This window comes from Prunus persica, chromosome G8 (assembly GCF_000346465.2).
Source record: "Prunus persica cultivar Lovell chromosome G8, Prunus_persica_NCBIv2, whole genome shotgun sequence".
Classification (NCBI taxonomy): Eukaryota; Viridiplantae; Streptophyta; class Magnoliopsida; order Rosales; family Rosaceae; genus Prunus; species Prunus persica.
This window is the reverse complement of record NC_034016.1, coordinates 15,091,475-15,115,186: the sequence shown is the minus strand read 5'-3', so window position 1 is coordinate 15,115,186 and position 23,712 is coordinate 15,091,475. Positions and strand designations below refer to the sequence as shown.

At 36.7% G+C, this 23,712-nt stretch overlaps 4 protein-coding genes and 2 non-coding genes across 8 annotated transcripts; 1 reads left to right on the top strand and 5 right to left on the bottom strand.

The window, feature by feature from the left end:
• LOC18767687 (thioredoxin M3, chloroplastic) lies at window positions 3,144-4,943 on the bottom strand. Its single transcript, XM_007199569.2, has 2 exons — window positions 4,489-4,943; window positions 3,144-3,825 (listed from the first exon to the last, which is right to left on the bottom strand). Exons 1-2 carry the CDS (start codon window positions 4,694-4,696, stop codon window positions 3,506-3,508), a joined length of 528 nt encoding a protein of 175 aa, XP_007199631.1. The 5' UTR covers window positions 4,697-4,943; the 3' UTR covers window positions 3,144-3,505.
• On the bottom strand, window positions 4,948-5,020 carry TRNAR-UCU. Its single transcript has one exon. It is a non-coding gene; the product is annotated as a tRNA-Arg (tRNA).
• Window positions 5,539-10,064, bottom strand: LOC18768702 (methylcrotonoyl-CoA carboxylase beta chain, mitochondrial). The gene is made up of 10 exons (XM_007201112.2): window positions 9,579-10,064; window positions 9,377-9,496; window positions 8,739-9,173; window positions 8,535-8,625; window positions 7,917-8,155; window positions 7,660-7,824; window positions 6,880-6,954; window positions 6,240-6,371; window positions 5,980-6,036; window positions 5,539-5,892 (listed from the first exon to the last, which is right to left on the bottom strand). The coding sequence occupies exons 1-10, from the start codon at window positions 9,783-9,785 to the stop codon at window positions 5,689-5,691; spliced, it is 1,725 nt and encodes a 574-aa protein (XP_007201174.1). The 5' UTR covers window positions 9,786-10,064; the 3' UTR covers window positions 5,539-5,688.
• LOC18768965 (protein DJ-1 homolog C) lies at window positions 12,535-16,754 on the top strand. Its single transcript, XM_020553877.1, has 8 exons — window positions 12,535-12,867; window positions 13,071-13,271; window positions 13,686-13,835; window positions 13,932-14,111; window positions 14,949-15,026; window positions 15,480-15,680; window positions 15,817-15,954; window positions 16,039-16,754. Exons 1-8 carry the CDS (start codon window positions 12,613-12,615, stop codon window positions 16,249-16,251), a joined length of 1,416 nt encoding a protein of 471 aa, XP_020409466.1. The 5' UTR covers window positions 12,535-12,612; the 3' UTR covers window positions 16,252-16,754.
• Window positions 16,880-16,952, bottom strand: TRNAE-CUC. Its single transcript has one exon. It is a non-coding gene; the product is annotated as a tRNA-Glu (tRNA).
• On the bottom strand, window positions 17,483-21,294 carry LOC18766233 (ABSCISIC ACID-INSENSITIVE 5-like protein 7). 3 transcript variants are annotated; one of them, XM_020570428.1, is made up of 5 exons: window positions 21,154-21,294; window positions 19,078-20,213; window positions 18,193-18,264; window positions 18,072-18,101; window positions 17,512-17,897 (listed from the first exon to the last, which is right to left on the bottom strand). In XM_020570428.1, exons 2-5 carry the CDS (start codon window positions 20,164-20,166, stop codon window positions 17,823-17,825), a joined length of 1,266 nt encoding a protein of 421 aa, XP_020426017.1. In that variant the 5' UTR covers window positions 20,167-20,213; window positions 21,154-21,294; the 3' UTR covers window positions 17,512-17,822. The 3 variants fall into 3 exon arrangements, 2 of the variants coding, with proteins under 2 accessions (XP_020426016.1, XP_020426017.1); XR_002272926.1 differs by lacking the exon at window positions 21,154-21,294 and having other exon boundaries at window positions 17,483-17,897; window positions 19,037-21,098; XM_020570427.1 differs by lacking the exon at window positions 21,154-21,294 and having other exon boundaries at window positions 17,483-17,897; window positions 19,078-21,091.

Genomic DNA, 23,712 nt, shown 5'->3' with positions numbered 1-23,712 from the left:
TCATGGCAATTAACTCAGTGTGGCAGCTGTCAAGACTTTATAATCAAAAGAACATTAGATTAACTCAAGAAACTAATATGAAGGATTGCACAATCGAAATATATAGGCGTTGGCAACTTTAAAAGGAATCCAAGGCATTAAAACAAAGATGTAATTAAATTACATAAATGTTCAGAACATTAAAGGCAATAATCACCTAACAATATCAACAATTTTACTGCCAAAATAAAAGCTCTAAATGTCATGAAATTGACATTAAAGTTTTGAAACTAAAGCTGCATAAATTAAAGAATAAATAAAATCTCGTAATTGAATGTGAAATGCAAAAGCTTCCAAAAGAAGTTAAGAGCAATTAACTAATTCTGGAATCAAAAGGAGCTAACATCAAAGGTGTTAAAGTGATGCATTTATACTACCCAAAAAAAACTGTAGGTTTTTCTCCCAAATTCAAAGCAATGACAGCCATCAAAATAAAGAATAATTAGGCTCAATAAAACTTGCAATAATGTCATATAAACTCTATGCACGTTTTCGCAAAAATTAATAGATATAAATTAAAACAAGAATCAATATAAAATTGAATACACAGAGAGGCCAAATTTAAAACTACCGCAATATTAGATTTTGAATTCAAAATTAAACTACAAAAGAACTGTTTGCACCTTTTTTCTTTCAAGAATTTGAAACCAAAGTAAGTAGTATACTACACAGATTTGCGAAGATGCAACAATTGAATATTCAAATCATATTTGTTTTCATAAAAGGAAAACTAAAATGTCTGTTCAATATTAATTCATAATTCATTAAACCACATAAAGATAGTGCATACAAATCCAACGTTAAAACAGTAATTTCAAACAACAAACTTTAGTGCCAAGAATATATTATAATTACTTCTCACATTGGTATGAAGGACTTCTAAAAGTAAGAACAATAAAACAATATGAAGTCCAACCAAAAAAGATATAAAGGAAAGGACCGTTATATAAAGGAAGATTGATGGCAACCAAAATAAATGAAGGCAAATGTAAAAAGGCCCAACACAATAAAATCAAATATATATACTTGTTCTAAAAATATATATGAACTTGCTTTGAAATTTCAATTAAAAGGAAGAATAGACCAAAGATTTTGAAACACTTCAACGTTTCGGTTTTAAACACTTCAACCATTCAATATTGGATGTTTCACCGCAAATTAATTAATGAATAATAATAAAGTAATCCATAATGAAACAATACAAGCTATTTAAAACAAACAGTAACTTAGAAAAACGTAGGTCAGTTCAATATATATATATTCATTATTTCAATGATCATTAATTAGCTTTTGAATGCTATTAACATTTTTAAGATTCTGAAATGTATTTTAAAAACAATTGTGCTGTAGAAAACGGACACACCACATAAAATAATAATACATTGAGCTATAATAATAATACCACATAAATTAGTATGTAGGTTTTATTGTCAAACACTAGCAGTAATTTCCTAAACGTTAGCAACAAATTATAAACATATAAATGTACCAACAATATTTAAAGCAGTTGAAATTGTATAGACAACATGAAAGCTTCAAACTGCATCTACCCAAAATAAATCGTAATTTTCATTTTGAAAATCCAATACAAATGTAAAAGCTTCAGTCAAAGAGTTAAAATATATTAAAGCTAGCAATACGGGAAGAAAACAACTTTAACATACAAAGGCTTTAGATTGTTATAAAAAAATAATAGTTTTCCTCTTTCCGTAAAGCCAAATACAAAATATTTATATTATAAATAACTTATAAACAAATTGGAAACTTTTGAAGGTATAATAAAATTGAAGAAAACAAAATAATAGGTAAGTAAAAGGAAAATAAATAATACGTAAGAAGATGAGTTTGGTACGGTGAAGCACGTCAAAGACGCTGTCCTAAAGCCTTTGTAGCCTCCCTACGTGCAGGTACTGACGGTCTACAAGACTCCAAGATACGACCCCTTGTACACAAACTCAAGATCCGCTATGAGCACGTTCACAGACAGATATAGGTATCCAAGTCACATAACCATTGCCCAAAATAATAATAATATAAAGTAGAGAATATATGTAAAAGTAGACAAGGAGATAATTAGAATGTGTATGTGATATTCTGATAATGTATTGTGTGTTATTGTGTGTTATTGTGTGTCTCAAATGTGAAGGAGGAGTGGCCTTTTATAGGCATCCAAAAACATGTACCCTTCACCAACCATAAAAGTTCACCAACCAAAAAATTAAAGCCTTTACCAACCAGAAATAAAATCTGAATATTAAATATTTATAACCCTCATAATAAATAAAATAAAACCGCCAAAATAATTAAATAAATAAAACGGTTAAATTTTTAAAACCTTTTAAAATTCCAACACAAACAACCACCATAAACCAACAACACTCAAGGCAACCCCAAGGCAAAACAAATAGAACCATCAAGACATGAAGGAGGTGGTGCAAGCACCCGAGCCGTAGCAGTGTCATCATGGCTCTACACACCTTCCAAGATTATCGCAAGAAATCGCTTTGCGGGTTATCTGCTACAACAAAAGAAGCAGGAATCGATTGGAGAACAACCAAGGGATGACACTGAGCGGAATGGAATGGTAGAATTTTAGGGAACAATAAAGATAGGAGGCATGAAGCCACAGCAGAGAGGCATAATGCCCCAACAAAGAGGCAAGAATCCCCAAAAACGAGTAGGAAAGCTCGAGCACAAACCGCGAAAGACAATCAAAAACCAGGGAAGAGAGATGGGGGGAAGGGTAGAGACCTTCTCCCCCACAAAGAGCAGATGCGGCGCTGGATCTGGAGAGCCCAAGTTTTGCTAGGTCACTTGTAAAGAGTTCAATCTCAACTCGGCAGTTGTAAAGAGTTCCAATCCTAGACCTACCTCATAGGGTTATTGCAATAGTAAGATCAGCAAATAATACTCACACTAGACCTCACGATATGCAACAATAATTAGCAAAACAGTGTTCTTGGATCCAGATAACCTTTTCTGATGCTTTCATGGAGCAGAGCAACATGGCCACTTGCATATATCAATGTAATGGGAATGTTGTACGAAATCTGCAACTAGATTTGTTCCAACATGAAGAAATTGATACACAATTCTGCCACATGGGAGGACCGAAAAACCAATTTGGAGATCAACAATCAACCTTGTTTTTGTTTCAAATGAATCATTAACTCTACAATCACCAAACACTGCTCAAGCCAATAAACTGGGGGTGAACAATCAGCCAACTTTTAGTTACAGAAATGTCTCACTATTTTCAGCCAATGCCTCAAATATAACAATGCCAAAGAGGAGGTGCAAGAAACGATGGAAACTAAGTAAGACCTAAACTGGTAAGGAACTAGGCATATGTCTAAGATATATGTACAACCCGTATAATCCCATTTGAATACTCAAGTAGTAGGAAGTGAGAAATCAACTCTACTGCTGATTGTTGTCAACTTCTCTGGCACGAACCGGTCAATGGTTACGACTTCAGGACCCTCTCAATGGCAGCAACATAGAACTCCTTGGGCATGGTACCAACCACAGTGTCACATTTCTTCCCATTCTTAAACAGCAAAACTACAGGTACAGCCTTAATTTCATTGTCCTCAGCAACCTGCAGATCAACATCTGTGTTGAGCACAAAGCATTTAAGCTTCCCAGCATATTCAACCGCAATTTCATCAATCACCCGGTGCACCATCCTACACGGCCCACACCAGCTTGCGTAAAATTCAACAAGGACAGGTGTTTCACTGTTGATGACTGATTTCTCCCAGGAGTCTCCGGTAACCGCTGCAGCTGCATACACACAACTTGATACAGTTAAGAGGGGGCATCCACCATAGTCGACCATATCTAGCAAAAGATTATAAGCAATATGCTAATATATAAAATTGACATGGGTGGGGAGAGCAATAACATATTCATATTGTGCCCCAGGAGACACACCTACAATTTTTCCAACCCTTGATGATTTCTAAGAGACACAAACTCATAATATAATAATTTAATATCCCAAATATACAGACACACCAATCTCTCTCAACGAAATCTCAAGATAAACAAAAAATCTAGAGGGATCTAGTCTTATCACTTCATACTACATATGTATGCAATCAACTAATCTATCAATCAATTTTCATATATTTATGCAATCACCAAGAGAGGAAGATAACCCCACATCCTACCATTCAAAACCGAATTTAAGCATCAAAGGGAAGTTTTGGGACCAATTGTTGGATACCCAAATGCTAATATGCCTTGAGGAAACTAAAAATCCGTCACAAAGCAAGCGAATTATTGCCACAATAGAAAACACTAGGCATCCATAAAAATAACTCGTAAACAGATAAATCAATCAACTAATCAACCAACCATAGAGCACACAAGAAATGGAAGGCTTAATGGATTAGATCTACTATGAACATTAACAAATAAAAGAGGAGAAGGATCAGAAATTACCTTTGGATTCGCGCAGAGAAAAGATCGTGAGGCTGCGAGGAGGAGCATTTGGAAGGCCAATAAGCCCCCTTTTGGGCTGCAACCGGAAAGGAAATGAGAGATTCGGCGAAGGGTTTAGGTGAGAGTGGGAGAGGAAAGGCGAGAGCATTGGATTCTGTAGGGCACGCGAGCGCAATGAAGTTGAACAGTGGAATGTGGAGGCAGCCATGGTAGCTGAGCAGCACCAGCAGCGAGATGCAGAGAGATTGACAGACTGAGAGACTGAGAGAGCTGATGAAAATGGTGGGGATTCGTGTGAAGAAGTAAAATAACAATTTGGGCAGGTTTTTTTTTTCTGATGATCTAGTGACAGTGATTGGTGGAGAATAAGACAAATGCGGGACCCACTTATTGTTTTTGATTGGGAAATTGATGGTTGGATTATGCGGGAAAAATATATAGAAACGTTAAAAACAATTGCACGCCCGGTGGGATTCGAACCCACAATCCTTTGATTAGAAGTCAAATGCCTTATCCATTAGGCCACGGGCGCTCTTGTATGCTAACCTATACCTCGAACACTATAATAACAACTTGCACCCTAACTTTACAATTAATTTTTTATTTTATATTTTGCTGTAAACTATTTCTTTGGATTTTTTGTTTCCTTTGTACGAGCAATAGTCTACGCTACTCTGATCCATGAGAAGGGGGGACTCGAATTTGTGTACAAGGGAATAAACTTACTATCCTGTCAACTGGCCTAACTCACGCACGTATGCATTTCTTTTGATCTCCGAATGAGAAGATATTGAAGTTGGAACCTCTTCTAACATTTGCTATATAAAAATACAACTAGATAAAAGACCCAGATCCAACTGGCGGAATTGTGATCAGATCTCAAATTGTATTTTGAATGCAATGGTTCTCATCTTTTTGATATATCATCCAAATCAAAAGCTCTTGATATAAAATGAATATGCATCAAGGCATTTTGTGTTTTAGGAAAACAACAAAAAGTGGTTGGATTGTAGAGGCTCATACGGTCATACCCATGTCGAGACTTTATTCTTATCCTTTCAACTAAAGAAAGTGGTTGGATGTTTTTTATTTAGTGAGAAATTTGAGGGGAACATTTCAAGAGAACAACATTTGAATGAACAAGGACCAAGCATTTTGGCTGCTATTTCTTTCACAGAGATTCATTGTATTACTACAACATTACATTCTGAATACACCGTACTTGGTTTCTTCTGGGTCACGGTTCATAGAAGCAGAGATGGAGAGGCCTATGACTTTTCTCGTGTCGGCCGGATCGATAATTCCATCATCCCACAGCCTTGCCGTGGAGTAATAGGAGTTTCCTTCCCTCTCATATGCCTCCACTACCTTTGCCTTGAATTTTTCCTCTTCTTCCTTGTCCCACTGCAATACATGCACACGACACAGATAAATAAGAGAACACAGTGATTGTTTCTTAAACCAAGCTTTTATCATAGACGTAATTATAACCTCAATTCCTTGCTTTTTCTTGTTGCCCCTTTCTATTTGAGCAAGGACACCAGCTGCCTGAGCATTTAAATAAAAATATGTCAATCCATGCCTAAGGAAGCTGTTAGTGAAAAGTGATGCAACTCAGGGAATGAACTATACGTGCTATGAATTGGATAGAAAAACAGATCTATTGGGATATGCAAAGTCGAGAAGATAATGCAATACACATAAAATATACTGAAAAACAAATCACACATATGTTGTATGGAAAAGGTCACCTGAGCACCACCCATCACAGATATTCTGGCATTCGGCCAAAGGTACATGAAATCAGGACTATAAGCACGACCACACATTGCATAATTGCCAGCACCAAAGCTTCCACCAACAATGATAGTAACCTTGGGAACCTGTAAACATTAATCACTAAAATTAGACAAGTAAATCTTAATTCTTCCTTTCTCTCCTATTGCTATTTGAGATTCATAATTAATTCAGTCATAAAAGAAGAACCAATAACTTTTTTAACAGAAAACTTTGTGTAACTTCAAAGAAAACAAGGCAATGGGAGCAAAAGTCATTTAAAGAAAATTTTTGATATCCATCTTGAAGAGAAAAGGAAGCCCTTTAGAGCTAACATCATAAAGTTGATAATTGTACTATATATTTTTGAACGTGTATGGGAAAAAATTACTTATACTACAATAACAAATTCAGGTGGACCTAGTATGTGGGAAGGAAAAAACTTCCAATAGCTAATGACCTGATAAGATGCTTAGATTGCTCCAGTTAGGCAATATACAAGTTTAAGATCGGTAGCAATAACACTCTTAAGACAAGCATATTCACATAAGGGCGGGAAAGATGCTCTTAATCACACAAGAACATATACTAACAATGAAATGAGGAAGAACGAACCTTGGCACAAGAAACCGCCATCACCATTTTTGCTCCAGATTTTGCTATACCATTTGCCTCTGATCTCGAGCCAACCTACCAAATGAATAACTGTTATTGTTCCATGCCTCCACCACCTGGCTTGCTGTTCTATCTTTGTTTGGTGAGAGCTTGATGTTTTATATAATTATATTACAACTATGTGATAATGCGTACAACGATGTAGTAAGGAGAAGAGCACTGTTATCCTTATTTAATTTCTAAAGTAACTGATAGAAAGAAAAAACTTCTAATGTTAAATTCAAACCACTAAAATAATAAAAACTCATTTTCTTCTTCTCCACAAATGGCCAAATCATCAAAATTGCAAATTTTGAATGACAAAAGTTACTGCTATTGTATGCAATTGAACCAAAACAAAACTACTAGGATTAAATGTGAAAAGTGAACCAAAAACCTAACTACAACCTGAGTGACTGAATCCATTTTATTTCCGTTTTACTGCATTTCTCCTGATTTACCTTATACGTTGAAACTTTTTAAGTTCAAAGATATTTAAATACCTTTACACGTAAATCTCAAGCAACCTTTTCAATGGATATAATGATTATATAACTTTCCCATTCTCAATCAAAAAACTTATGGTAAGCATGGCTTCCTCATTCTAGAATGGACCACATAAGCAAAGCAAATAAGAGACTTATTAGACAAATTCAAAGCGTGCCCCTCTTCAAAATAGCACAGTGGTGTTGATAGCTCTTTCAGTAAGAGAGTAACAGAAAAAAGACCAAGCTTACATACCATAAATCCAGTGATGTTCTGAAGGAAGACCAAAGGAATGTTTCGTTGAGTACATAATTCAATGAAATGGGCCCCTTTTTGAGCAGACTCATTAAATAATATCCCATTGTTCCCAATAATTCCCACAGGCTGCCCAAAGATTCTGCCAAAACCTGTTACAAGAGTCTGCACAGATGCTATTGAAATTACAAAACTCATATATTAAACGAGAATAAATTTTAAAAAGTGAGAATTGAAAATGGTGCAAATGCCCTCACAGTGCCATACAATTTCTTGAATTCATCAAATTCGCTTCCATCGACAATGCGAGCAATAACTGCTCGGATATCGAACTGCTGCTTATGGTCAGTTGGTGCGATGGAACGAAGTTCCTTTACATCATATAATGGTTCCTGATATTCAGAACTTATATTCTGCAACCCGCTTTTCAAGCCTCTCGCTGCCATGTGCAAGTTTTTAATAATATTCCTCCCAAGAGCAAGTCCATGGAGTTCATCTACAAGAAAACTTGAGATTATACATGTGATCTCTAATGGATAACCTCCCTGCCTTCCACCTCCCTCCACATACATGCATTATGCATAGAACAATAATTCTAATAGGTCAAGAAAAATAACATGTGATCTAAATTCAACAGTTTAAATTTTGCACATTTCAAATACCACTCCAATCACGTGTACAAACTTGTAAACCAAATGGCTAGACTTTCATATACTTTGTGTTAGTATTTCAAAATTTTCACATTATAACTAATAACAAAGCTTTCCATTAATTATTAACATGTCAGGTTAGAACCTAAAGTAAGCAGAGTGAGATGATAGTTTCAAAGAAATGAATGTGGGGTTTAAAGTATAAAATGGCACGAAGTAAAATACCTTGAGCAAAATAGTCTGAAACTCCTGACGTCTTGCAATGCACGCTAGCACCCCCCAAATCTTCTGCAGATACTTCTTCTCCAGTAGCAGCCTATGGAAACATTTCCTTGCGATGAATATAGATTGTAAACATACACCTACAGATATGTATGTACTCATATGCATACAATTCATATGAAGTCTACCAGAAGGCTAGAAAATAACCTTCACAAGTGGGGGTCCTGCTAGAAATATGGTACCATTTCCTTTGACCATCACACTCTCATCAGCCATTGCAGGAATATAGGCACCACCAGCAGTACAGGAACCTAATACCAGCGCAATTTGAGGAATGCCTTCGGCAGACATTAAAGCTTGATTGTAGAAAATTCTACCAAAATTCTCCCTGTCAGGAAAGACCTCAGCCTGCTTGGGAAGGAAAGCACCTCCACTATCAACAAGATACACACACGGTAATTTGCATTGATTGGCAATCTCTTGTGCCCTGAGATGTTTCTTAACAGTGATGGGATAATAAGTCCCCCCCTTAACAGTAGGATCATTAGCCACAAACATACAAAGTCGTCCATGGACCGGACCTATTCCAGTAATAATCCCAGCAGATGGTAAGGATTCTTCATATAGTTCATGGCCTGCAAGCTTATTATTAACAAAATATACAATAATGAGGCAAGAAATCAACTGGGTCCAATTAATTCATAATAAAAAATAAAACTTGCATGATGGTAAGATAAGATAGGTGATTAATGGGATTTTTATTTCAAAGTTGTTACTTTTAGTGAGCTTCAATCAAAACCCAACTCATGGGAAGCTATAATTGATAGTGAAATGAAATGGGAAACCTGAGAAAGCTCCAGGAAAGAAGCGCCAGGGTCAAGCAGACGATCAATGCGTTCTCTGGGGAGAAGTTTATTTCTGCTCCTGTTTCTCTTCACAGCTACAGGTCCTCCTCCACCAAGAACCTTCCTCACACACACACACATATTCAGCCCAATATATACATACACAATCGCATGAAATAGCGAGAGAGAGAGAGAGAGAGACCTTTTCGATGTGGGATTGGAGGTCGGAGATTAAGAGGTCCATGGCCTTTGAGTTGCGAGAGAAGGCCTCTGAATTCCGATCAGCTCCATCGGGAAGAACTCCAAGGCTATAATCCCTCCTTGTTTGTACAATTTGAAATGAGCTCAGTGATGATTTCCATGAAGCAGAAGCTGAAGCTGCTACTCTCCTCGTCAGTATCCCAATCATCTCGAGCTCTTCCTCTCTCTCTCCCTCTATCGCGCGCAAAGATGCGCTGAACTCAGTCACTCTGCTTATGTGGAATGTCTATCCCGTACTGGGCAGTGGGTAGTGGGTAGTGGGTAGTAGCTTATATTATAGAATTTTTCTCAATTTTTTAATCTGTTGACGATAAGGGTGTGACAATTTTGAAGATGACGATGATGATGGAGCAAAGCAAAGGTTTTGCATATGAGTGATGAGATGAGAGTGATTGACCTGTAATTACAAGGCTAAACATAATTTTCCAGTTCTATGATTAAAATGTTGTATTGTAGTTCACATTTTGTAAATTGTATGTATGAATGAATGGTAAATGGTATATTCGTTTTATAAAAAATATTTATTAAAAAAAAAAAAAAAAAAAAAGGGTAAGTGGTGGATTCGTCTGAGAGAAAAAATGGTTGGTCCAATTTTCCTGTTACCCTTTTTCTTGTGCCTCTCTATTACTCTTCTAATTTATTACTCTTCTAATTTATTGACACATGTTATTACACTTAACTTCTAATATAACTGTATTAATTTTTTAAATAAAAATCAAAACAAAAACAAAGCTAATTATTAAACAAAAACCAATAGCCTACAGCCCCATCCACCCACACAACCTCAGCCAACTCCCCCACCCATCCAACCTGGTCAACCACCCCATCCAGCCGGCGTTAACCCCTCTCTTCCTTGCCTCCGAAAACACTTCATTATCTCTATATCCCTTTCTATCTCTTTCTTTCCTACTTTACCATTTTCTTCCCCAAACTCAAAACCCCAATAACATAGTCAATCTCATCTGTTAAAGCCTCAAACAAGAATGTTTTGTGCAATGAGCCATATTGTGTTGTGGCCTCAACAACCCCTTCATCTTCACTGCATCTCAAGTCAATAAAACAAGGAACACACATATTCTCAGTATTCTTCACCTTCAAACCTCTGATGCAGCCAAGCCTATGTAATTATGAGAGAGATCTTGGAATCCATATTTGGATCTACTAGATCTCACGTTTGGCGTTGCCATGTTGTTTTCTCCCCCTTTTTTCTGGTGTTGTTGGGTTAAAGAGAGAGGAGAAATGACATGTAGAAAGGATTATGGGTTTTAGCCATGGAGAAAAATATATCAGATTTATGAGTTTGATGTTGCTTGATAAAGAGGGAGGACATAAAAGAGGAGGGTTGCTACCGACGACGACTAGGAGTGGGATTGCCGTGGCGAGGTGGGGTGGGGTGGCTGACCAAGTTGGATGGGTAATTTTTTTTTGTAGTACAAGCGATAGTCTAAATTACAAGGGAAGAGGATTTCTCCCACACACACAACTATGATGTCATTAAATGTTTGAACCTGAGACCTTTAATCTACAAGTCAAGTCCTTTTTCAGTGGGCTAGACCCTATTTGTTTATTATGTTAGAAGTTAAGTGTAAGTACATGTCAATAAATTAGAAGGGTAATAGGGAGGCACATAGAAAAGGGTAACATGAAAATTGGACTCATTTTCAAAACAGTTATGTACAATGGTGCGCAACTTCTTGAATAAAATAAGAGTTCAAGTGAGAGCTAGACTTCACATATTTATGCATCGACTGTGTTATGACTGCCCTTTTTGCCATGACCAGCTTGAGACCATTTAACACTTGTTTGTGAATTGTAACTTTACTAGGAATGTTTGGGGATGTTCCTCTGTTTTCCCTTCTCTTCCTTCTCAAGTTGGCGATTTCATTAGTTGGTTATCCTCTTTGGATTGCACTACTCAACCCCCCAGGTCTGGATCACTTATCCAAAGCTATTCTCATTTGCTGGCAGATTTGGGAGGCCAGAAATAATCTGTTGTTCCAAGATTCTCATCCTCACCCTACATGTTGGATTAAAATTAACTTTGATGGGCCTGTCATTAATTCCCAAGCTACCACTGGTTTTGTCATTTGGAATACTGATGGTCATGTGTTACTGGTTGGTGCCAATAACATTGGTGAAAATTCCATAAATGTGGCTGAAAATGTTGCTTTCAGGATGGTCTTGATGTTGCTATTGATAGAGGCTGGGGTCAAATTGTGGTAGAAGGTGACTCTAAACTTGTTATTAACAGTGTCCTAAAAAAAGTTACTTCCCAGTGGAGTATCCAACAAATTATTCAAGATATCTGGCACCTTAGCTCTTCAACAACTTCTGTTCGCTTCCAGCATGTGTTCAGGAAGGCAAACTCCATTGCGGATGCGGTTGCCAAGCTCGGCCATGGGCTCTCGTTGCAAGTTAGTTGAGAGCTTGGGCTTCTTTTGTCAATCTGTTATTCTTTCTATTTCGACCTCTTTGGGCTTTCTTGTTATAGGGGTTTCGTTTTGTAATTTCAGTTTCTAAATAAATAAATAATAAAAATCTTCTTGAATAAAATAAATTAAATGAAACAAGAATATAAATGGAGCATTGCAACAAAATTTTCTAAAATTTTAATTGAGGTGCAACATAATTTCTTTTTGGTACATTACAAATTACAACAAGGCTTATAGTTCAAGTGTCCTTGATCCAATTTTCCCTTATCTTGTACATTGTAGTGGAGAAACAAGCTAATTTGTGTCCAATATATCTCATAAAAACATCATCTAGCATCGCTAATTTAATTTATGAAAACGAAAATGAACCCAGAAAAATGATGAAAATTAAGATATAACTTGAGGAGAAAACCACCTTCCCTGAAACGACGCCGTTTTGGACTCAAGTGAAGTGGACTATGCTTCGGTCCAAAAAAGAAAATCCTACCGAGCCCAGATAAAGGTCCACTTCATGATTCCAGCGCCAAACTGGGAATTGCGTCAATGGAGTGTGTGTCTTCTATTCTCTCACCGACCGCGGTGAAATTCTCTTATCCAATGCTTGCTTCAATGGCTGCCTCTGCAGCTACTGTTCCTTCTTTCTCATTGAAGTCCATGGCCTATGGACAGCGAAGAACAGCTACTTCAAAACACTCGGCAAAACCCACTAAAACCCTCTCTGCAACAACAGCGACAAACCCAGTTTCTAGTACAACCAGCACAAGCACAGCCACAGCCACATCGCTACCTCCCAAGAAGGTCTTTCCAATACCCATTTGTCCATTCCTCTAAATGCACTAAACCCACATGAGCTTCTCCATGTGGTTGCTGAGAAAATGGATGAATGAAATGAGAACTTTGGCAAAATGGGTTCTTGGCTTTGTGATATATTTTTTCTTAGCAACCAAAGAAGCTTAAGTGAGAGAGTTAGTTGAATTTTTGGGTTTGTTGTGTATGCGCAGGTTCTGGTTCCAATTGGGTTGGGGACAGAAGAAATGGAAGCTGTCATTATAGTTGATGTTCTGCGCCGAGCTGGTGCTGATGTCACTGTGGCCTCGGTGGAGCCACAGCTCCAAATTGAAGCTTCTTGTGGTACTAAATTGGTTGCTGATACCTCCATTTCCTCATGTTCTGATCAAATTTTTGATCTCGTGGCTTTGCCGGTCAGTTGTTTTGAACCAATTTTTGTTAAATTTCATGAATTTCTAGTATTACTAAGTAACTAGCAGAAGACACGTAATATTTGTCGTTGAGATTCTTTTAAAACAACCGAAGTTCGTCAAATTAGAACGATAGCTATAGAAAGTTTTCTTCTTTTTGGCCTAGAGCTGGAGAAAGTTTAACAAGAAGAGTCAAAGTGGGTATCTATAGCTGGAAGCAAAAAATACTGTAGGCACAAGGTAGTCTACATGCTGGAGGTGTTATTTTTGGAATTATTGTGATGCAATTACTGCCCTTGGTTTTTGTCTTTTGATTAACCAATGGATATTAATATTAGGAAGTTTGGTGATAAGTTGTATGTTGAATTGACAAACTTATAACATCCGCTGATTACTGTTATGTATATGACCCTTAAGGGAGGAATGCCTGGCTCGGTGAGGTTAAGAGACTGCGCAGCACTGCAGAAAATTACAAGCAAACAGGCTGAGGAAAGGAGGTTATATGGAGCTATATGTGCTGCTCCAGCAGTAACACTTCTACCATGGGGTCTTCTAAGGAGAAGGCAGGTGGGTTAACTTCGGCTTCATGTTGGTTAAATTTTCATAGTTTTGTGCATTTCAATGTAGTTTTCCGGCTAATGGTTGTCTAGTGTGTTATGCAAGACTACATGCCACCCTGCATTCATGCACAAGCTTCCAACGTTCTGGGCAGTCAAATCAAACATTCAAGTTTCAGAAGGGCTCACAACAAGCCGTGGCCCTGGAACTTCTTATGTTTTTGCCCTATGCCTAGTTGAACAGCTATTTGGGGAATCTGTTGCCAAGGGAATTGGAGAATCATTGGTGAGTGCTGAGCCCTGTCTCAGTTTTTTGTTCATTATACAAGCATAGGAGTGAGTGTTCAGATAATTACCTTAAAATTATAGATCGACTAAACAATTATATACATAGGTTTTAGATGTACCTCCAGATGCCAGGATTAATTGTGTTTTAAAATACATATATATTGTTCTTATAAGAAACAATTGTGTCCCAAAATATGATCATGTTCTTTTAAATTTTGTCAATTGGATCATCTGCATATAATCCTCTTGTACCAAGATATTTTTACTAGATGGGAATAAATTTAAGAAACGGACTTTACAGAATACTTACTCCATTTTTAGATCTTGGAAAGGTGAAGGGAAAGTAACAGGGAATAGAAAAATGCTTAAACAAGAAAGCTCATTTCTAAGCAGTCAGAAAGTTCCTTTTCCTCATGTTTCCCAAAATTCATTTAGGGCTTTAAGATTCAGAGTGAAATTGGAATATGACGAGTAGCTCAGATTTGAGGGAGATGTTCGAAATAAAAATCTACATTATTAAGGCTGGTAATGTGTCTTATATTGGTTTAAGGGTCTGCTTTTGACGTACAAAATACAAAATTAATAGAAAACAAATCAAAGTTATTTGTGAACCATACATTACCTGTCTAAGAAGTCAGTGGTATGACTTTTTTGGTTCTTTTATCCAAAAAAACTCTGTCAGATTGTGTCTCCAGGAACAGACTGCCTAAACTATTGTGCTTTGTGTCAAGTAAATATGTATATATCTAGTCAAATTCGTTGTATCCATATGGTTTTTCCCTTTCATTATTTTTCCTGATATTTTAAAGCTAATACCCTGCCTCTCTTGTATTAGTTGGTGTGCCTCGATGATGATAACTCTAGAAAGGAAGAGTTCAACAAAGTTGAGTGGTCTTTTGATCACATCCCTCATGTAAGTTTCTATTGTTTCTGTTTCATTACTGAATTTTTTGTCACTTCGATCTATGGACACGCAGTTTGGTTTTCTATTGACCAATACCCTAATGGAAAACAGAAAATGTCATTCTTTGGTGACCCATTACCAAAAAAAAGGCCGAAAGTTTTCTTCTTTTTCTTCTTTTAACAAATCCACTAGAAAGAACATATTTGGTAGGTACCCAATCTTGGTCCAGTGTTTGTAATGTTCTCTTAGATGAACAAAAGATACGACGATAAAACTTCATCTTTACATTCTTTTTCTTTGACTCCTACCCTTGCTCACAGTTCACCTTTTGCTTGCTCTTTTCCATGCTTGCCCAGATTTATTTATAGTTTTATCTTCTGCCTGTCAATGTGGGTATTCGTTATTTCTCTGTTTTTCCTTCATTTTGGCCTAAAAAGCCTTTTGTCATTCGAATTCATGTAGGTTCTGATTCCAGTTGCAAATGGTTCTGAAGAGATTGAAGTAGTAACTATTGTAGATATTCTACGACGAGCAAAGGTCGATGTAGTAGTTGCTTCAGTTGAAAAATCAGTGCAGATTTTGGCATCTCAAGGCACCAAAATCATTGCTGACAAGTTGATTGGTGTTGCTGCAGAGTTAACTTATGATTTAATCATTCTTCCGGTGAGACAAACCAAATAGTTAGTGATAAGTTATATTTGGCTATGTCCCTTAATCTCTGTGGTGCAGAATCAAAATAAAATGCCAAAACTCCATAATTAATTCATATGCCTTCAACAGTTCTGGTTCATTGTAATAGGGAGGAACTGCTGGTGCTGAGCGGTTAAACAAATCTAGGATTCTAAAGAACCTCCTCAAAGAACAAGAACTAGCTGGAAGAATATACGGAGCAGTCTGTTCCTCACCGGGAATCCTACATAGACAAGGCTTACTGAAGGTAACACAAAACTATTTCTTAATTTTTGTTTTTGTTTTTGTTTTTGGCTTATATGATTCCTTATGCTTCTTTTGCTAAACATAGGGTAAGAAAGCCACGGCTCACCCTTCCATTGTAAGCAAGCTGACAAACGAAGTGGTAAATGGCACCAAAGTAGTGATTGATGGTAAAGTGATTACAAGCAGGGGACTTTCTACGGTCACAGACTTTGCATTGGTTATTGTGAGCAAACTATTTGGTCATGCAAGGGCAAGAAGTGTTGCAGAAGGCCTTGTTTATGAGTACCCGAGGAGTTAAGATGATCTGGACTCAGAGCCAAGTCCTTGCGGATGGAATGCAATCTTCATCCCTTAACCATGAAGAGAGTAGACTGTCAGATCACATTAGCCTATGGAAGCAGAATCTTCATACCAAACAGTTTTGGAAAATGGATGTTCGAAAGTATTGAGTTTGTCCACGTTGTCCATCTGTTTCTAAAGTGATTTTCTCCCCAAACTGCTCATTGGCTGGTCAAGCTTCCGCAACATTACGATTAACAACTTACCATTTATTTATGTGCAGACAGTGAACCTTCAGTAATTGATGTGAAAGAGAATGCATCTGAGATGGAAAGGCCTGTAAATTTTGTAGCAAATTTTTGTTAGTTGCTACTTCTTGTAAGTTTAGGTGTTCCAGGCTTTTTAGCCACTCTGTTTATTTTCATGACTTCATAGGATACTTACGTGGGCTGTAAATATTTTGCAGTTGACTTTACCGTCTTTTGGAATGAGAAGTTGATGAGGAATTTGAAGGCTGTTAAATAAATGTGTGCAAATATTGATAAATTAAGATGGCCAAAAAAAAAAAATGGGATTGTGTCTAAGATAATTACTTCGATTGAACTGTACCGTTCTCTGCTAAGGAAAACTTGAAAACCAAAAAAATATTCCGTTGCCGGGACTTGAACCCGGGTCTCTCGGGTGAGAGCCGAGTATCCTGACCAACTAGACTACAACGGATTGTTGTTTGAAGTACCTTTGAAAACCTATTTAAACAATGGTCCGTTTATCTACCTACCAAGCAATTTAATTTCAGACGTGGCGGTTGAGGTTCTGAGGTGAGTAAAATGGCCTTTTCTACTATTTGTAAATTCTGAGATGCTGAAGCCTTTTGAAGAACTACCATGAGGTAGGTTAATTTGAGGTTCCATAACTTGAATGACTCATAATGTTTATAGAAGAGAACAAAGTTAACATCATCAAAACTGTGTCAAGGGAAATGGCTTTTTCACCTTTATGTTTTTTGGGCCATCTAAAAGAGAGAAACTCATAAATAAGCTTGCATTTGATTTGATTTTCATATAAATTAATTACCATCACAAAACAGGTTAAGATTTCAGTTTTTACATCTCCAGCATTCCCTCCTCCACCTTCCCAAAATACTAGAGCTGGGAAAATATATGAAAAGAACAGTACTTGAATACGAAACCCAAGTGAACAAATCTGAAGACCTGAGCCAATTCGTTAATTGAATTCAATTCCTATATGCATGAAAATAAAAGTTTATGAAGGGCAGAAATGTATTAATTATTTAGATGGACAATACTAAAATAGTTTACACATGACTTGCTCAATTATCCTAGACTCTCTCTGCAATCAAAATGAGAAGCAAACAGCGATCATACCAGTACAAAAGTTTAATATACAAGATGAGACCGTAGTTTGTAATTTACAACTCAACCACTCCTCTCCTATACAGACAGCTACCTACTCTTTCTAATATAAGATTGGATTCAGATAACAGATACAAGCTCCAATCTTTGTACCATACTACCTATATGTTTGCAAATCAAGCACTCATCTTACATCTGCAGTCCAACTTCATCCAAGTTACCAAGGGCCGGTCAATGTCCGTCGTAAGCATTGCCTTTTACCTCCCCTTTGCCGCTTCACTGTCTCCAAAATCTACCAAAGTATTCAAGAAAGAAATCTGTCAGCCTACTTTGACAGTCATAATTTACAAGAAATTCCTAAAGGAATGTTATCGTTTGCCTCATTGATTATGTTAACTGGGAGCAATAAGACATCACATAAAATGTAAGGCAGTGAGGCACTTGAGAAATAGGTACAGTAATGTACCTGATCTTTCTGCATTTCCATTATTTCTGTCTGCAGAAACCACATTAACGTCAAGCAGCGTTAGCCAAACTAGGACAACCAGATGAATGGCCAATAATTTTTACTTAAATAAATTATATACCTGTTTTCTCTGTAATTCTTCATTCATTTCTTTAAGTTTTGCAACTTCTGCCTCTAGTTCCAAGGTATAGGCCTGCAATAAATCGAGAAGAAAAGTTTATTAAAAAAATGTATCAATCATGTTTCTTAAACAAAAAAAGTATGAACAAAGCAAAGCGCCACTATTCAAAGAGCCGATTCTAGGACCAGAACTCAGAAAACATATTAAGTTCAAAAAATCCCAAAGATGATTAGCCTTCCAGAAATTGTGTCAAAATTAAGAAAGAAAAGATTAAACACTTTTAAATTTTGTACACGATGTAAAATACATCGGCAGTGCAGAAGGCTGCTTTACACATTTATGTCGTCATAATGAAACTGACAAAACCTCTTCACTGGGGTTCATCAAATATCAGTAGGATTCTATGGATTTTTAGGTAGATATGAATCAGCATTAGCAGACATAAAAGGACAACCCACCTTGAAGTGGTGGACTGTCCATCTATACACCAAAACATAACTAAATGAGTATAAACATAATGAACTTGTCTGTTGACTGCCTATTTTCTCCCACGTGGCATGGCTACTTTGTGCTTGTTTAACCATAGTTTTTGTTTAATTCGTTAACAATTCTGCTGGTGTGTGCAGATATCCCAAAGTATGCATTTGTAAGGTTCTCACCAGAAAACTATGCATATGTAAGGATCAGCGCAAATGCATGTTGATGCACAAAATGCCACCAAACTAGACATCAAAATATAGGTCTAAAACAACAACTAAACCACAAAAACCACTTGATTAGCAAATACAACAAAGTGAAGCCAAATTCAAAAGACAATGAGCAACAAATTGAGATAGTACTTAACAGATGAATAATGTATGATGGCAGCATAACCAATGTAGTCACCTGTTTACGAGCTCGGGACCTTGCAGCAGACTCTCTGTTTTTTATCATTCTCCTTTGCCTTCTCTCAACTACTTTCTCCAAAGCTCCATTGGACTTCCTTCCCCGGCTAAACATGTAAGGAACTGGTGACAACGACGATGTATCCCCACTGCTCTTAGCAATCACATCCGGTGATATCTGATTTGTGGGAGATCTTGCTGCAACTGCACCGCCCCCAGTACCTAAACCAGTCATTCCAATTCCTGCACCTGGAAACCCACCAACTTGAGTGAAAACAGTGTTCATAGAAGGTTCCACAACCCCAGTCATTGGTCCCCTGGTTCTTGGGCTTGTTAACTGAGCATTGTTTGTTAAATGCATAGAAGGGGCAAACGCTACATTTGTAGGCTTGGGGAAGAGTGGCTGCTGTTGTGGGGGCAGCTGCTGTGTTTGTTGCTGAGAAGATCTAACTCCACCAACATTAAGAACCGAATTATTGTTATCTGCAACTCGATTACCTAAAAGACCGTTGGTTCGACTTGGTTGTTGAAATCCGGGAGCTAAACCATTGTGGTTATTTGGACGGTATAATTCACCATAGAATCCACTATTATTAGGCCTTACAACTGGTTGGACATCTTCTCTCACAACCCCTGCTCTCACCAAAAACTCCTCCAAAGTCATCTCTCCCAAAGTTTGTTGTCTCTGTGGCAAATTTGAACCCATAGCAACAGTATTATATTTAGCATCACTTGTCTCTCTAATCAAGTCTTTCCAAACCTCATCAACTGTCTTCTGACTAAGTGTTCGTGGCAAAGTTAATGACCCTTGTCTCTGCAAATTACCCCCAGGAGCACTTCCTTCTCCAGCCCCAGAAGTAGATGTCACGCCTTGAGTCTCTTCAGCAGTCCATATATTTTTCAAAAGTTCATCCATGTTCATAGATCCAAAATCCTTTCCAAGTCCACCTATGGTGTTCTGGAACTCATCGAACGTCAGAGAGTATACGGAAGGCTGCCGGGCCAACGTAAAATTTCCTGCTGCCTTCCCACCATTGCCTTCCCCAGGTGGTGCATCACCAAAGTTCTTGAAGTTGAAATTAGACCCCATCTTCTGGCACCTTGAAATACTAGCAACAGCTAGCTGTGCAAACTTTCCTATATATCCATCCAAGTAGAACACACATAGTTCAGACAAAAATCAGGAAAATGATAGGCCAGTGAAACAGTTCTATGCATGAACTGAATTAGAAAACCCAAAAGCACCAAACTGCATACACAAAAAACTTTCTGCATAAACAAAGAAATAAGAGAATAAATTTAATAATAGCTTCAGAAAATTGGAGACATACAAAGACAACAACCCCCTCAGAGTTCCAAAAACAGACAAATGTCCGAAAACAAACTTAACAGCGGCTTTATTCAACCCACCAACAGAGGCTTGACAACACAACTCAAACCATTAAAGTCAATATCTCACACAAGATTCTATTGCCTAGAATTTGAACTTTATGAAGAACCAAGAATGTGAAAATGATCAGAACCAAGCAAATTGTTCATCTCCACCTGTCCAATATATTCAGATAAAAACTGTGATAACAAATACTTTTCCCAGTAGCTTCAGATCCACAAACTCACTCAAACCAACATAGTACTGGACCACTAACATGATCTTCCAAAGTTCTCCAGCTCCATTAAATCATAACAACATCAAAATCTATACTCTCATAACCATTATCCAAGACCAACCCATTTCTCCAATTTTTGTTCATCACAACCAATAATCAAAAAGCTTAAACCTTTCATTAAAAAACCAAATAAAAACCCTAACCATATCTTACTTCATACAACAACAAAGCTCAAATAACCCTGTAATCTGAATCCATAAATTTGCTTCCTTGACCAACAAAAAACAATTACAGCTAAAATAATAAATATAAAAAAACCCGCTAAAATACTAAGATAATTACTAAGATGTATTAAAACAGATAAAGACAAAACCCAATAAACAGAAAAAATAGCTCAAATGAAAAATAAACAAAAAGACAGAGTTAGATAGATAGAGAAAGAAGCATTGAAAGAGAAGGACTTTACTTACCTTATTTTCTTTTTCTTTTTTAATTTTCTTTTTGTGGAAAATTGGGAGTGACTGCCTGGTAAGAGAGAGAGAGTGTCTGTTTCTCTGAGCTTTGGGTGTCTGGGTTGTGTGGAGGCGACAAGTGTCTTGTGCCGCCTCGACACGAGTCGCTATTTAAGGACGGTTCGGAGGCTAAGATTTCGGAATTGTTTAAATTTTTTTAATATTAAAAGTGGTTGGGTAGCCATCCATATCTCGCAACGTGGTCCAATCAGGGCCTGAGATCGTGATTTGATGTCTGCCCAATGTGGGGTGGCGACGTGGGACGATCTGAGCCGTTGAAGGGGGATCTCCGACAGGTTGATTGGACTGAGAGATCTTTTGGTTGGTTTTATTGGTCGAGAACAGTGGCAGTATGAGGATTTTTCTTTTTCTTTTTATTTTATTTCTTTAGGTGTTTTTTTTTTCCTTCTTTCGTTTTCTTGTTTGTTTGTTGATGATTTTGTAAGTCAAAATCCCAAAGCCCTTTTGGGAAAAAGAGTCACACTTATCAACTAAAGATAAACAGATGAGGAAGGTGTGTGTTTATGACTTGCTTGGGAACAAAACTTTGACTCTTAGTTGCAGAACATGGTGATGTTTTGATTGGATAAAGTATGGATGAGTTCATCAATTATGGTAGCATTGAGCTCAAAGTTGCAGAAGTCAATACATGGAAGGTTCAATGCCTTTTTGTATGTTGAAAACCTACTTGGATGCATTTGGTCATGCCCTTGCTTTCAGTGTTGTACTTAGGGAGACGATCTTGCAAACAAAAGAAAAAGGTCTTATCTTTCTTTTTAGTTTTAAGGTTTGGGTAAGATAGTTTGGTCTTTTCGATAGTTTCGTTAGTTATGGTATCATTATCAGGCATTACCTCAACGTAATTCAATTTTTTGGTTTTCTATTCCTTTGATGCTTGCGTACTCAAAATAGAGAAGTCAGAGAATGTTTTGTAAGAACTTCATTCACATGAGTTGGACGTGTGAAGTCAAAAATGGTTGATTTCATTGGTATAACTTTCTCATTAATCGAGGACAAAACCACCCTTAGATTAGGGTGGACCGTAACCTAGTACAAATTTGTCCACTCCACCACCACCTTTCTTGAGAAAATTTATAGTTTCGCCCTTGCCATTAATTTACCGTAGAATCCACTATTGTTAGGCCTACAATTGGTTGGACATCTTCTCTCACAAGTTCACAACCACTGATCCTCCAAAGTCATCTCTCCCAAAGTTTCTTATCTATGTGGCAAATTTGAATCCGTGGCAACACTATTATATTTAGTAGGGGTTCTTAGATCTAGGTCCAAAACGATTAGCTGGTATTGGATTTAGTCCACGCGTTTTTAGTTTTAGATGTAGGTCCTTTGACTTTATTTACTTTTATTGTTGTGTCGATTTTACCCTTTGAGGTAAATAAGAAAAATATATTGAAAATCTAATTTTAATGCATAATTTCCTTGAAATTGAATTTTGAATTCTTTCCGTGACGGGGTTCTTAGATCTAGGTCCAAAACGATTAACTGGTATTGGATTTAGTCCACGCCTTTTTAGTTTTAGATGTAGGTCCTTTGACTTTATTTACTTTTATTGTTGTGTCGATTTTACCCTTTGAGGTAAATAAGAAAAACATATTGAAAATATAAATTTAATGCATAATTTCCTTTAAATTGAATTTTGAATTCTTTCCTTGATAATATTTACCTAATATATACCATTTAATCAATAAAAGACAGACCCACATATTGTACCTATGGGATGGACAATAGGGCAATATATCTATACCATGGGATAATATATCTACATCATAGGCTGAACAAACCACAAAACATCTTACCTATAAGTAAGGTGGAAAAATAAACAAGCAGAATATTAAATTACCTATAACTTAGGTGCATAAAAACATAAGTCAGATAGTATATACCACCTATATCTCCGGTACATAAAAAAGATAAGTGGTAAAGTGCATGTTACCTATAACTTAGATTCATAAACAAAAAGGCAAAAAAGTCAATTAATAGCTTTTTTTTTTTGTTGAAGGAATATGTTACCTATAATTTAGATATATATATATATAAATATATCAAAAAATGTATTACTTATATTTCAGGTATACTATACTTAAAAGAACAACTATAAAGAACAAAATGACTAAACCTCATTCAAAGTTGAGCATGTATTCAACATAAAATAATAATAATATAATAAAAGAAGAAGAAGAAGAAAAAGTCAATACTATGATTGCATAGCAAATGGATATTAGACCATGCTTCAGCAGTCATTTGTGCCTTGGGATGAACCCCAACTCTGAATCTCCATTATTTCTTTCTTATGTCAATGTACAACATTTAAAAAAGAAAAAAAAAAAAGTCTTCCTAATTAGGTGCTTTACTTACCATAAATTTAGTAATTTATTATAAAACCACCATAAAAATTTGCTGTAGTTAATAACTTCATTATTTCTTACGTTTTATGTGCTCAAGGGTAAATTGGCTAAGGAAAGAAATATAATATTGGCTAATTATCTCATTAAGGTA

Bases quoted from the DNA above. Each gene is read 5' to 3' on its own strand.
- LOC18766233 (XM_020570428.1), bottom strand. From the start codon at position 20,166: ATGGGGTCTAATTTCAACTTCAAGAACTTTGGTGATGCACCACCTGGG. The intron at 18,102-18,192 runs GTATATAATTTA...TGGTTTCTGCAG, and splicing joins AAGAATTACAGAGAAAACAG to ACAGAAATAATGGAAATGCA. The intron at 17,898-18,071 runs GTACATTACTGT...ATACTTTGGTAG, and splicing joins TGGAAATGCAGAAAGATCAG to ATTTTGGAGACAGTGAAGCG.
- LOC18768702 (XM_007201112.2), bottom strand. From the start codon at position 9,785: ATGATTGGGATACTGACGAGGAGAGTAGCAGCTTCAGCTTCTGCTTCA. The intron at 8,626-8,738 runs GTTATTTTCTAG...ATGTTTCCATAG, and splicing joins CAGGACCCCCACTTGTGAAG to GCTGCTACTGGAGAAGAAGT. The intron at 5,893-5,979 runs GTTATAATTACG...CATGTATTGCAG, and splicing joins AGAAAAAGCAAGGAATTGAG to TGGGACAAGGAAGAAGAGGA.
- LOC18767687 (XM_007199569.2), bottom strand. From the start codon at position 4,696: ATGGCTGCCTCCACATTCCACTGTTCAACTTCATTGCGCTCGCGTGCC. The intron at 3,826-4,488 runs GTAATTTCTGAT...GTGTGTATGCAG, and splicing joins TTCTCTGCGCGAATCCAAAG to CTGCAGCGGTTACCGGAGAC.
- LOC18768965 (XM_020553877.1), top strand. From the start codon at position 12,613: ATGGAGTGTGTGTCTTCTATTCTCTCACCGACCGCGGTGAAATTCTCT. The intron at 13,272-13,685 runs GTCAGTTGTTTT...ATGACCCTTAAG, and splicing joins TTGATCTCGTGGCTTTGCCG to GGAGGAATGCCTGGCTCGGT. The intron at 13,836-13,931 runs GTGGGTTAACTT...GTGTTATGCAAG, and splicing joins GTCTTCTAAGGAGAAGGCAG to ACTACATGCCACCCTGCATT.